Source organism: Mustela nigripes, chromosome 6, assembly GCF_022355385.1.
Source record: "Mustela nigripes isolate SB6536 chromosome 6, MUSNIG.SB6536, whole genome shotgun sequence".
In the NCBI taxonomy this organism is placed as follows: Eukaryota; Metazoa; Chordata; class Mammalia; order Carnivora; family Mustelidae; genus Mustela; species Mustela nigripes.
In genome coordinates, this window is record NC_081562.1 from 24956581 (window position 1) to 24971936 (window position 15356).

At 34.1% G+C, this 15356-nt stretch overlaps 1 protein-coding gene across 2 annotated transcripts in view; it reads right to left on the reverse strand.

The window, feature by feature from the left end:
• The window catches only part of METAP2 (methionyl aminopeptidase 2), a 29855-nt gene that overhangs the window by 5861 nt on the left and 8638 nt on the right, over positions 1 to 15356 (reverse strand). For both annotated transcript variants that reach the window (XM_059402325.1, XM_059402324.1), the window contains exons 3-6: positions 15066 to 15131; positions 11373 to 11475; positions 1651 to 1812; positions 511 to 692 (exon numbers count right to left, since the gene is read on the reverse strand). In XM_059402325.1, coding sequence (XP_059258308.1) covers positions 511 to 692; positions 1651 to 1812; positions 11373 to 11475; positions 15066 to 15131 — 513 coding nt within the window. The remainder of the gene's footprint in view (positions 1 to 510; positions 693 to 1650; positions 1813 to 11372; positions 11476 to 15065; positions 15132 to 15356) is intronic.

The following is a 15356-nucleotide window of genomic DNA, read 5'->3' on the forward strand; positions in this document are numbered from 1 at the left end:
AGAATAACAATGTGGGCAGAGAAAATGTATAGTTCCACAGACACTGGTCAATCATCAGTTCAGTTTCTCCAATTTAGCAAAACCTCAGGTTAAATACTTTATCTGAGCTTTATTTTCTCACCTAAAGTGAGACTTTTAAAAAGATACTAACCTGAGGAGGTTTGAGAGAGAATTTAGAAAAGCCACCAAGTATATAAAGGTTGAGACTTAAAGGATCTAAGTAAATGTTTGTTGTTATACGGATAAATGTCTGAAACAACAACATGAAGAAATGCATGATTAAATTCTTCACACTTTGATACAAAAAATAATAAACCTCAACTACCCAACAGTTTTCATTATATTCCATTTAGCAGGATGCTTAAAAAATCTCAAAATTTACCTCAACACAGCTCTACTGAAAAGTAAGGAATAAAGAAGAAAACTGGAGAGTTCAAAACCTGTAGCCCCATCCAGCAGAAAGAAGACTAGATTTTTTTGGCAAGGGGAGGCTTATTTCCAAGAACTTACCACTTATATGTGTTCCAAAGTCTATCTTACAGATGTCATCATACTGTAATACTGTTGTGTCACCAGCATTTGGAGTATAATGGGCAGCACAGTTATTCAGAGAGCATCCGGTAGGAAATGCCAGGCCTGCATTTAATCCATTCTCTTTAATTAGCTTTCGTGAACAGTCTTCCAACTTTTCACTATGAAAAAAAAAATTGTTTACTTTTACATTTTTATCCTTATATACCCTACAGGTCATCAGGTCCAGAGAGTTTACTAAAAACTCTTAAATTACTTTCTGGGAGTGATCTGAGCACTTCCTAGATATGAATAAGTAGTTCTCTAATGCTATGAAAATAGTAGCTCATCTCTAAAATATAAAAAGAATTTGTTTCCATTAGAAGTCTGAAGAAACAGAACCACAAGATCCACTTTTTACTTAGTTTTCTAGGAAATGAGATTCTTGACTTAGACTAATTTAAATGTTGACTATGTTTTATTTGTTCAATGTTGCGTACCTAAAAATTGTCTGAATTAGAGGACTGTTGCCTTTTACAACTAATTACTTCTCAGGGAAAACTAGAGAAATAACTACTTTTATTGGTTTCTTCATTGCATTATAACTATGTTTTATGACCAATAATTTTAATATTAATTGATAGCAAAATAACAGATTTTCAAGCAGAACATAAGAATCATAATAATGTGTGCACTTCCATATGTAAGGGTACAAGGGTACAAAATAGAGTGGTTGAGGTATAAATGTCCTCTTACAATTTCCTCATTACATCTACAGTACAAGAACTCAGAGATATTTCTAGGAGCTTCACTTCAGGTTTTAGCAAAGTAATAATGAAAGCCAAACATTACAATTGGAGTTAGCACTAAAGAAAAAAAAAAGACATCATGTCCTTACAAAAACATATTTTTTTTTTTTTAAAGATTTTTTATTATTTATTTATTTGACAGAGAGAGATCACAAGTAGGCAGAGGGGCAGGCAGAGAGAGAGAGAGAGAGAGGAGGAAGCAGGCTCTCTGCTGAGCAGAGAGCCCGATGCAGGTCTCGATCCCAGGACCCTGGGATCATGACCTGAGCTGAAGGCCGAGGCTTTAACCCACTGAGCCACTCAGGCGCCCCCAAAAACATATTTCTTTTACCAGATTTCTATCATTGTCATCCCCGGCTTGATCCAGCTCATAACATATTTTCTAACTTGTCGATGTGCTTCTGCAGCTTCTCGAAAATCATTCCATATCTCTTCACTAGCTTGATCTAATGCTTTCTTTTCTTCACTCGTGGTTCTCCAAGCAGCTGTTCGCCTTTATAGTATGTACAGCATAGTATTAGTCATTAAGAAACAGCAGATGAACATAAAAGCGGAGAGATAAAAATATATTAATATAAGACATTTTAGATAAAATGCTACATATTCAGTTTCTCTTATTAAATGTTAGCAAAATTTCTGAAAAACAAGTAGTCACACATTTGCAATCCAGCCAAATCAAGTTAAACCTTCTTTAGGACTCAAAAGAAACAAAACAAAACAAAATCTCAAGTGAGATTTCATTCATAGAGACTAAAACTCTGCCACACAAAAAGACAAAATCATAAGTCAGAAAAGAGTCCTAGAAACCAAGGAATGGGAGAAAACAGTAATCCTTCCACTCAAGGTTATAGTCTAAGAGACTTCAAAAGACCACACCAAAATTAGCATTTAACTTCATACACAGGGTAAGTACTAATGCAAAAACTTGACCTGGAAATCTTTATACACCTCCCTCAAAACATAAAATATTGTGTGTTTTTGAAGGATTTTTCTAATTGTATGTATGTACATCTGTATATATTTGTATATCTATATCTATATATGAAGTGATCTTCCTTGAAGGATATGGCTCATATTTTAAAACTGCCAGGAGTACGGGGCGCCTGTGTGGCTCAGTTAAGTGTCTGACCTTTGGCTCCAATCATGATCTCAGGGTCCTGGGATCAACCATGCACAGGGCTCTCTGCTCAAGCAGAGAGTCCGCTTCTCCTTCTCCCACTCCCCCTGCTTGTGTTCCCTCTCTCACTGTGTCTCTGTCAAATAAATAAAAAAAATCTTAAAAAAAAAAAAAAAAGCTGTCAGGAGTAACAAACATTTCTTATCCAGTTTCTGGGAATGAGGAGATCCACTGACTTCCTTTAAGCAGCATTATTTCAAAAACAGTAACTGTTTTCAAATGAACACCTTTTAAAAAGTTTTAACTTTCACACATTAAGCAATATTGAATATACAGCTCACAAACTCAGTGATCACCGATATAGAAGTTGTATTCACTTACAAAAGTGATGCCTTCAAGGAATTACTATTTGTCTCAAAGTATAGTCTACAGGGAAATCCAGCCAGCACCTGTTTTGTCAATAAAATTGTTGCAATACAATTATGCCCATTTGTTTACATGCTGTCTTTAGCTACTTGCATGCTACAAAGGCAGAAATGAGTAACACCCAAGGCCTGAAATATTTCCTATATGGGCCTTTAAAGAAGAAGCTTATACAACTGCTCTACACCAAGTCCCTAAGTTAATGGCCCCAAATGCTGTTTTTCTGTCACTGTCAAGTTCATTATGATTACTTTCTACTGCAGCAGCTACCTGTGTGCCAACATCTAACACCTCTAATTTGCTACAAAGACTCAAAGGGGCTGTCCTATGTCTATTTAAGGATACTTAAGCATCACAGAGGCTTCTTTGGTTTCTTTTGTTTAGAAATGTATTTTTTAATTAATTGTTTTTATTAACATATAATGTGTTATTTGCCCCAGGGATACAGGTCTGTGACTCGTCAGGCTTACACACTTCACAGCACTCACCCTTTCACATACCCTCCCCAATGTCCATAACCCAACCACCCTCTCCTTACCCCCCCAGAAATGTATTTTGAATCTGTATACTGATGTTATCAGAAAACTGAAATATTGCAACACCATCTGTTAAGGTCAGTTTTAAACTCCACGAATATATAAATGCATATAAACTACTTTTATCAGAATAGTGAAGACTCAACAAGCAATTCCTAATAAAAGTATTCAAACGAACATCCTTGGACTAGAAGGTAACAGGAACTAGAAGGTAACTCTTGACATGCAGCTCAATCTTTTTTCAGCTGCAATATAGTTGCCCACTCCATAATGGGACAGACAAACTGTATCTCCTGACCTCCAGATATAACTCTAGTCTATTCTCTCCCATGAATCTAAAAATCTTTCCTGGGAACCAAGAACCCAAATATTCTAAGAAAACATCATTTTTAGGCTTAAGAGTACTGGATAAAGTCTCAAATCAATTTTTAAACTAAACATATCACAATTCTTCATATCACATCTCTTACATGGGCCATAACTCCAGCACATATACTACAGCCAAACCTATATGGACAGCCCTGCCCCCAAAGCCAAACATTTTGTGAAAAACAAAAATATCCTCAAACGTTTTCTCCAGAATGATAAGATGATAAGACTATTTTCACAGGGAACTGATGGGTATCAGCCATGAAAATGAAATCAGTTACTATCAATTCACATTTCTTTTCAATTCCTCAAATTCACTTCCTGTAGGTTAAAATGTTAAGTATAATTAAAATCCAAATGCTATTTGACTACATTTTAGAATCACGACATAATACAATAAAGATCGCCAATACTGAAATCAATAAGCCTCACGCGATCTTATACTTCTGAAGTTGCATAGCTGATTCTTAGAAGCAGTGAATTCTTTGAAAGAATGTTTATGGAATGTTATGGAATGTTCTGCCTTCTTGGTAAAGAGTTACCACTTAAAAAATGGATTAAAGAAATTATTTTTCTAAGTCTTGAGTTCAAATCGAAAGTCAATAGAGTAATATTCAAGCTCTAACATCATAATTCCAAGCTCGTACTATTTCTAAGAAAATATGATGAAGGAGCCTCTCCCCTTTTCCTAAATATAACATTTTGACCATCAGTTTATTTAGCAAAAATAGAGAAATTAATAAGATGGAAAAAAAACCTTCTGAGCTCATAATAAATCTCTGAAAGGGCAATTAATTCATCCAACTGACAGAGGTGGGTTAGAAATGTTTAAAATATATCTATGCAACAAAACTATCAGAATAACTGCTTGAAAGAATCTTTACAGAAGTGTTTACAGAGTATATAAATTCACACCTCTTTCATAGTGCTGAGTCTTTTCAATATTTCATCATTTTTATTAGATTAAGAGCATAAAATATATAAGTCAAACCAAAAGACACAAAGGAATCCAATTAATTTCAGTTAAAACATTTCTGAACTCATTGCATACATAATTTAAAAAATAGTTATATTTGTATTTTTAAATCACTAAATGCCACATTTATAAAAAGCCATTTAAAAATGCATGTCTTTCGGGGTGCCTGGGTGGCTCAGTGGGTTAAGCCTCTCCCTTCAGCTCAGGTCATGATCCCAGGTTCCTGGGATCGAGCCCCACATGGGGCTCTCCGCTCAGCAGGGAACCTGCTTCGCCCCCTCTCTCTGCCTGTCTCTCTGCCTACTTGTATCTCTGTCAAATAAACAAATAAACTCTTTAAAAAATAAATAAAAACAAAAATGTGTCTTTAAAAAAATAAAAACAAATAAATAAAAGTGCATGTTTTTAACCCAGAAATAAACACACACACAGACATGATACCAATTCTTTCCTCTGAAAACTGATCCTTAAAAGGGGAAAAATAAAGCATATTTTAACTTGGTCTATAAGAAACTGTAGTTAACTGATAAAGTTAATTGATACCCAGTGGATAGGGAAAATTCTTCTTACAGGTCAGCTAATAAATGTAGAAAGAAGAACAGAATTAGAAATCCACCATTTTGCAGTCCCCAAGGAAATAACTGATAAAGCATGGATAGATACTGAAATAATTAAAAAGTCGTTGAAGAAAAGGATATTCCAATCGTACCAAACTACCCCCACAGATTATTTGAAAACTACAAGAAGAAAAAAGTACCTTTAAAAAAGAAACAGCTGGCTATTACCACATTAACCAAGTGATCAATACAGTAAAACTAGTAAGAGAAAAACCTGACCTTATACCTGATGCAACAGACTATGATACAATATAAAGAATATAGTATCACTTTTACGTTCCTGCCAAAGTGCTTAATCTAACCCTTTACAACTAAATCCAGTTTACAGAAAATAAAGACATAGAGAAAAAAGCTTAATGACACCACAAGGAAACAGTAAAAGAAATCCCAAAATATAAGACTTTCTAAACTACCTGGTCTCTTCAAAAAGTCAGTGCAATAGAGAAGAAGGTAGAGATTCTAACTATATGCACCATATGCACCTTGACTAGATCATGGTTTAGAGGGCAAAAATAGCTAAAGACATGTCTCAGGGATAACAGGGAAAAAAATTCTAAATATGAACTAGGTACTTACATTATACTGGAAAATTACTGCTAACTTATGTTAAGTGTGATATTTGAAGAATATCTAATTCTTGGGAGATGCTTGAAGTTTGTTTTTTTAAGTAGGCTCCACAACCAGCATGCAGCTCAACTTGGGGCTCAAACTCACCACCCTGAGATTAAGACTTGAACTGAGGAGCACCTGAGCAACTCAGTTGATTAAGCTTCTAACTCTTGATTTCAGCTCAGGTCATATCTCAGGGTTGTGAGATCCATCCTCAACAGGCTCAGCTCTCAGAGTGGGAGTCTGCTTAGTCTGCTTCTTTCCTTCTCCCTTTCCATATGTCCCCACCAACTCCCTCTGAAATTATTAAATAATCTAAAACAACAACAACAACAAAACAAAACCTGAGCTGAGATCAAGAGTTGGACACCTAACAATTGAGCTACCCAGGCACCCCATTGCTTGAAGTTTTTAGAATTGAAGACTCAAAAGAGACTTGGGGTACCTGGCTGGCTCTGTTAGTAGAACATGCAACTCTAGATCTCAGGGTCATGAGTTCAAAACCCATGCTGGGCTTGGAGATCTAACTTTAAAAAAAAGGGGGGGGGGAGCACCTGGGAAGCACTTGGGTGTCTCAGAGGGTTAAGCCTCTGCTTTCCGCTCAGGTCATAAGCTCAGGGTCCTGGGATAGAGTCCCGCAACTGGCTCTCTGCTCAGCTAGGAGCCTGCTTCCCCGCTCTCTCTCTGCCTGCCTCTCTGCCTACTTGTGATCTCTCTATGTGTATCAAATAAAATCATAAAAACAAAAACAAAAACAAAACCCCAAAACTTATTTTTTAAATGCTCTAGCAAAAAAAGAAAAATCAGTAGAAAACACATACATATACAGAGACATATAAAAATACTGCTGATTTCTTTACTAACATGAAAACAAATTTAAAAATGGGTTATAAAGCTGTTTGCAGAATAGTTCTATCTTGAAAAACATTCCCGGGTATTTATAATACACATCTGTATACCTCTGTATACAGGAAGAAAAAGCATGTCAACAGTGGTTTAAAAATTGGCAGAATTTAGATTTTCTTCTTTTTGCTTATCTGTATTTCCTCTCTCTTCTAAAATGAATATGTACTGCTTATAGAACAAATGCCTACTAAATTTAGAAACAGATACCAAGCATTTCAAAATAATTCTTCATTCTACTTCTAGAGAACCAGAATAAGAGAAAAAATCAGATCTGATTAATATACAAGGATGTTCATCACAAAATTTTTCCTAATGGTAAAAATCTGAAAGTTCAAAACTAGGGAAATATTAAATAGGGAAATCACTAATAAAATTGTGTTAGGTACAAAACAGAATACCATTATAATCATTCAAAACTGGCATAAAAATTTTTAATGACACAGGAAATACATAGAGAATGTCAATTTTTTTAAAAGGAAAAATTACTAATTACAAGAGGAAAAATATTAATGACACACTAGAGAAACTGAATAATACCTTATCATGGTGATAAAATCTGGCATCATCTGCCTCCAGATATGACAACCCTGAATTATCTACTTGTCTAGTATTCCATCCAAAAATACACAAACTACTGGGGCGCCTGGGTGGCTCAGTTGGTTAAGCCTCTGACTTTGGCTCAGGTAGTGATCTAGGCAGGCTGGCCCTGTGCTCAGCAGGAATCTGCTTTTCCCTTTTCCTCTTTCTTTGCCCCTACCCCTGCCTGTGCTCTCTCTCAAATAAAAAAAAAAAAATCTTTTTAAATAATACACAAACTACCCTCAAATTAATACAGAAAAAGTATGTATACAGATTCACCAATATATTATTTTCCACATTTACCTTCCATCTTGCAAGGAGATAATGTTATCGCATTGGTAATTATACAGTACATGTATAACTGTCATATTCCATCAGGAAAGAGAACAAAGGCGGCAAATGTTAAAGAGAACCTGAATGAAAGGTATGCAGGAGTTCTTTGTACAATTCTCTTAAAATGGAATTATTTCAAAATAAAAAGTTAAATAAAATATTGTACTCAACCTGGGTGGTAGTTACACAGGCGAGTTCTTTGTGATAATTTATGCAATTTTTAGTAAGTTTATGAAAAAAAAGAAAAGAAGGGAAAAAAGAGAGGCAAACCAAGAAACAGACTCTTAACTATAAAAAACAAACTGATGGTTAACAGAGGGGAGGACATACAAAAGACAGGTCAAACAGGTGATGGGGATAAAGGAGTGTACTTGCATTATGACATACACATGAAACTATATGTTAACTAATTGGAATGTAAATGTAAACTTAAAAAACAACTGAAGGGAGATACAAAACTATATTTAATACTTTACCAAGTCTATAGGAATACTGATTCTGATCTATTTGCAAATAATCAAAACTGATTATGTGAATGTCAAAAAATATCAAAACTTACTGAAGAGCAACATAATCACAGTAATTTTTTATTTTTCCACAGCATACAATATTGCTTTTCAATATTCAAGTATTACTAAAAAAAAAAATTACAACATATAATTAATATCTTCATCTGTTTTTTTAAAAAGATTTTATTTATTAATTTGACGGAGAGAGAGAGATCACAAGTAAGCAGAGAGAGAAGCAGAGGGAGAGGGGGAAGCAGGCTTCCCACTGAGCAGAGAACTCCATGCGGGGCTTTATCCCAGGACCCAGAGACCATGACCTGAGCCTAAGGCCGAGGCTTAACCCACTGAGCCACCCAGCTGCCCCTTCTCTACTGTTTCAAAAAAAAGAAGTTATTCTATTTCTATATTTAATTTGCAATAGAAAATGATGGTAAGAAGGAAAGGGTAATTTCTAAGGTTTATCAAATCTCAATTTTTCTTGTATTAAACATTACTTCAAGTCTTCCACCACATTCACATGGTTAAAAATTTTAAAAATCTTGACCACATCAGTAACAAAACCATAAAACATTTAAGAATAAATTTAACAAAATTTAACAAAAAATGAACATACCCACCTGAAAATAAATCAGATAAGTGAAAAAACATACTAGGACAATGGGTAAGACAATGTGACACAATTGTCAATTTTCTAAACAAATACATAAATGCAATTCTGACTAGAATTCTAAAGAAAGCTATTTCTATGGGTATGTGTGTTAAGACTATAAGACAGAATAGCTAAATATAAAAAGGAATTGTATTTGTTGTGTGGGGCAGAGAAAGACTTGCCTTATCAAATTATCCATATATATTATAAAGTTGTTGATAATCAGATCCAAATAGTACTAGCGTAAGAATATACAAATAGATCAGAATAATTGAAATTGGTTGATTATGAAAATATAGTTCCATTATATGAGAATATAGTATATGGCAAAGGTGGTCATTCAATTCAGGAGAATAAATTATTTAATAAACTATTTTAGCACAATTGGCTATTTGAAAGAAAATAAAATTGGCACTCCCAATCCTACCCAAAAAAACTCTAGACTAACTGAAGATGTAATAAAACAGAGATTAAGAGTTTGAAAAAAAAAATCTAAGAGACCGCTACAAACCCAGGAATATAAAATATAAACATGCACTGTATACAAAAATTTTAAGACTTTTAGAACAGCAAAAGAACAAAGCCAACAATAAAAAAATGCTCAAAATTATTAGTCTGGGAATCATAAACTAAAGTATTAATATATTCTTTGATACAGCAATTCCACTCCTGGAAAACTATTCCATAATAAAACTGCCATAACATAAGGAGATAATACACACATACACGTGTATATTCTTAGAAATATTTATTACAGAATGGTTTGTAGTATTGCAAAAAACAGAGACAGAATGAAGGCTGATCAATTAGAAAACGGTGGAATAAAGTATGGCACAGCCACACTACGGAATATTATGAAGCCATTCAAAGGAATACCTGCTATTCTGACTGAGTTGGAGGGCTTTCTAAGAGATAGTCCTGAAGGAGAAAAGGTGAGGAAAGTGTGCCTATGATTCCATTTTGGAAAACAAGACCAAAAGAGCCCCTTTACATAAATGGACATAGATGTACACATATGTAAGTGTATAAGAATATGGAGGGTTACCTGCTAGGTGATTACAGGGGTCTGGAAAGAAGGGAAGGAAGAGGGAACAAGCAAAAATAAATGAATAAAACAAAAAGACTGTCTTTAAAAATAAATGTGATTATGTGTACTGTGAAAATTTAATTAATGTGAAATTATATGTCTGTGACATTTCAAAAACAGACACTTTAAGACAGGAATAGTGACTGATGAATTCGAATTCAAAGAAAAGATGCTCATGACACAAAATTTCAGAACTTTATACTTATTCACTGAAAGTACTAGGAATGAAGGAGGGGGGATTAAAATGTAACATCATGTTCTTTCCTGAAGTTTAAAGAAAAACAATGATGTCTTTACAGGTCAATGAAACAAGGCTACAGTAGAAGCTTTCTTAACCAACTATTGCAACCACTGAATTAACTGATGCTCTTGATTCTCTCTGTAAAAGTATACTAACCAATGCCCACTGTATGCTGAATATGAGGGGCTGACAGGTTCCTGTTCTGAATAATAATAACAGCAGCTAACACGTCATATTTACTATGTGTCTGTTACTCTCCTAAGTGCTTTACATATATTATTATTCCTCACAATCCTATGAAGTGCTCATTTTATAGACGAAGAAATAAAAGGAAAGACATGATAAATTACTTGCCCAAGTCACAAAGCTAATAAGTGTTAGAGCTGGGATTTAAATGAATCCCAGCTTCTATGTTCTTAACCAGTCAGCGTAATGCCACTGAGTGTCTGCTGACCAGGTGAAATGTATCCTTTCAAAACACTTTCAACCATCAGGTGATGCATCTGCAAACTAGTGTAAGTTATCTGTACTTGTTACTATAATTATGTAATTCAGTTATATAGTACATAAAAGGAATTTTTCCAATGAAACTAAATGGACTACTCAGAAAAATCTCAATAAAGGGAAGTCACCAAAAAATACCTCTGTCAAATTAAGCGCAGCTGCAAATGGTTTGAGGAAAAAAATGTACATATCCAGTATCAGCCCTCAGATTACTCAGCTTGTATTCCTCAGGGAAACTCAAAATGGATTACATTTACAGACAATATATTATGGATATAGCTTATGGGAAGAAAAAAGTGGAGTACAATACAAATCCATGTTCTAATACTGAGATTGATGAAAAACAAATGTTTAAGTTAACTTGTATCAATAAAAATTTTTTAGTTTTGTGATCCCCACCTTAACATACTTTTTTGATTAACTGAACTACTACTGGTCCCAATCATTTTGGATAAGACGGCTTCTACTGTATTTTCTATAACAATTCACAAAGCTTTTATTAAAGTAGTGGAGCAAAGTTCTGAAAAAAATCAAATCTGCTTTACTGCTAAACTACACCTTTCAAAAGTCAAACTGGAAGTTATCTTATGATTCTTACCCATCTTGTGTGGGTGGGTACTCGCATTCTTGTCCTTTGGGAAATACACCGTTAGGATACAGGTCACATATTGGAACTGAGGGAGGGTCTGTTTGAACTTTTGCTGTGAGATACAAATAAAACATTAACTTCTGTAGTTAAAAATAAAATTAAGCAGTTATCATTACATTTTTTCTCAGTTCCTATTGGCTGCTGTATGTCCTAATTTTAAGGAACCTTCTTGCTATCATAGCCTTATAGTTAAAAACAGAAGATATTTCACCATGCTGGCCACCTCCTCTCCAATTTACTGTTGCTTGGGAATAGAAATATTCAACTCCTTAGAATTCCACTATGTATTTAAACAGTACATGTCTTGGCAGAAAGTATGTTTCTAGTATTTTTGTCTTCATTTACTACACCAAAAGTAGAATAGCACATAGAGGCTGGTTTTCACAAATAAAAATCAAAGAGGAAACAAGAAAGTATGAAAGAAACCCTACAACAATGAGGTAAAAATATAACGCTATTACATATTAATAAGTGAAGAACTTATTTCAAGGGTATATTAGGTATAAAAGTTAAGAGTATACATACCCAGTGCTAAAAAGAATTTAGGTATCCATATACAAATTTCCAGATACTTAAAAAAAGTTATAGTCCTTAGCATACATTTTAAGGACATTATTTCCCAAACTATATTCTAAAAGACACCAGTGTTCCAAGATGATTTTTAAAAATATCTGGAGATTTGTCTTAAAAATTTTTTAAATACACAGAACCAGTTATAGAATTCCTACTATATAAAGAACTGCCTTTTAGTAATGAATGCTGTTCCCAAAAAATGCCAGGAAGTCTATTAATTTATGCAGTGATATTGGACACTTGATGCATTTCTGTAGCACTTCAACTACTGAGGTGAAATATGTGGTGTCCTTTTGATTGTAACTGGCCTTATGGATTTTGTGTGTCTTAAAGTTTAACACCATTTTGCTCTCTTTTTTCTGCAATGGGGGAAAAAGAACTATATACATAAAAGTATAACCATTTATTGAGTCACATCATTTACCCATGGAACCATATTTTGGTCTGTTCTTTTAATTCAAACACTCAGTACCTCATGAGCACCAAATGTTTTTGACTTTACATAATGTTTAAAAGTGTTCTATGGGCAAATAAACTTGGGAAACGCTTTAAGGTTCCTCCTAAGAGGAAACATTAGAATTTAAAATAAAAAAAGATCTTAGAGCTCACCTAATTTTGCTTTACACTTAAATCCGGGAATCGCATAATACTCCTGATATATGGCAGTGTGCTCCCAACAATGCAGACAATCTATCTCTGAAGTGAAAATCCATTCATTTTGAAAGAACTCTATTAGAAAGCTCTTCCTACACTTCTCTCTCCCTGTTACTTCATCTGTTAGTTCTAGCTTTATTCTTCACAGTTGAAAAAGTTTTATTTTTAATTTCTACTGATTCCTTCCTCTGTATGATGAGAAATCACTTTAAGGGATATGGTTCTTAACACTTTCACCTCTACTTGCCAACCCCGAAACTGTCAATGTTCCTTTTAAGTTGGTATTAGAACTGACTAAAATGGCCCAAATAAGGTATAATTAATATAAGGCTATACTACTGATTCTAAAAATCCTACACCTATTAAATAGTTACGACTCCCTGCTTTTTGGCTCACATTATACTAACACTCAAAATCCTTAGACCTTATTACCCTGTACTAACTTTATATAGGTCTATTAAATTTCAGCTTGTTAATACCTGCCTATTTCTCAGTTTTCCTGATCTTTTGAAAGCTTGAGTTTTATCAACAAAGTACTACTGCACTGCCCTCAGCTTTATCTCAGCTACAATTCTGATAAAGATGCCTTTTATATGTCCATAAATTATTAACACAGAATAAAAAACTCAAAATGATCATTAGAGAAAAAAATCTGTAATCAAAATATGAGAGCTGAAGTCTAGCCTCAACCACTTATTAACTGTGACTTGGACAAATGGCTAGATGTGCCAAGCCTCAGTTTCCTCATCTACAAAATGAAGAACCAAATGAAATGCTGGGTAACCTGTGAAAACTGTAATATACTATGTCCAACGTATTATCTAAAACTATGTATAACAATCTGTACTGCAGTTACCATTAACTATCACGTATAATTCTCTCACTTTAGAGATGAGGAAATTGAGGGCAGTGAAGTCTATAATTACATTACTTGGTTTATTCCACAAGTGATTTATGACAGCCTACAAGGATATATAAAATACACAAATAAGACACAGTAAATTAGAGAACAAAAATCAAAACATGGAAAGAACATAAAATAGTACCTGAAATACCACCAATACAAAACCACAGATTTGACTCTAAGCCCTCTAGGAGCCAATACTTAAACATATGCATGGGTCATGTTTATGAGATAAAGCACATTACTCAGGAAAAGCACAATTATTCTTGATACCAAGATCAGACAAAAGGCTGTCTCTTGAGAGTACTCATAAAGAAACAAAATGAAAAGTAAGTTCAACATCCTCAGAGGAAGCACAATAAAAAATGATGGCATCATACTAAAACATCTGTCAGTGGAGGAATTTTACCAAGGGCAAATACAAAATAGCCCCTTATTTACCTTCATTAGGGAGTAATATAAGAGTATTGGGAGAAACAGTTCTCTCTCAAGCCATTCTCAGGTAATATCATGTCTCACAAGCACACTTTTAACAATTTTTGAACGGAAGGAATATGACATTACAATCACTGGAAGATTCCTAAAACACGGGTAACCCGTGCTCATTAAGTACAGACTATGCTAGGGACAGAACTGACATCCTATGACTAGAAGGATCTGAAAATAGATGCCTGAATAAAAAGAAGGCTATCCCATCCTCATCTGGTGACACAGTTGGAAAATTCCTGGTAGAGCCAAAAGCTTTCTTAAAAAACATTTAAATATTTCTCTTAACATAGATATAAAAATGAGTCAAGCCTCCAATATTCTGATTCATAAAATTTTAGCCTGAAAGATTTAAAAGAAGGTATAACCAGATACTCAGTGGTCCCTATACCCCAAAGGGCACAAGATTAGAACTTGTTCTGATTCTCAACCCAACCTTTATTCCCCAAGACTATACAATCTCCCCTTGGTCTCCCTAATAGAATATCAGGTCCCTGAAGAGGTTTGGTTTGCCATTTATAGAAACAAAACACAAGCAGGATCATATTTTAAATGAATACAAAATAGTATAATGTTATTAATAAAATTCAACCATATATACAAATTTTAAATAATGGTACTCTTCATTAAATATTTATCAAGAATCTAATAATTTCAAAGCTGGCAGGTGAACTGCATACTATGTTTATCCTATTATGCACAGTAGTATGACTTTATTCATCCCTGACAGAATTGCTACTTGTATTATTCAAGTTTTAAATTATAAATTTCATTCCTAAATTGTAGTAAAATGCAACCAACTTATTATTAATATCCCTTAGCTCAATAAGGGAATAAGATAAAGAAAATGCCAACAGATTGTTAAATGAAAAAACAGTTGTGAGTTTCACTAAATTCCACCTCTAATAAGCCTAAATTTAGTTCCTTGACACACAATGGGATCTAATGCAATTTCAAACCTATTCAAACCTGCTGGTTAATAGATACTTTTTATTTGTCAGGTAAGATCAACTTAAGACACTAACGTCCTCTCTTCTTCTTCTTCTTTTTCTTCTTCTTTCCAGCTGCTCCATCTCCATCCCCATCCCCATCTAGGAAAAAAGCATTACAAGTACATATTTATTTAAACCTCATAAGCAGAGGAACAAAGCAAGCGCAAGCCGACAAGTACACACACACACACACAAAGCATCTTAAACAGGATATAATAAAACTGACCCAATATTCTTAGAAAAGAATTCTGAATACTGCTAATGTATAAGAATTTGACTTGTGTAACCAAAAGCACTAAGGAAACTTTACTTGACTTAATCTAA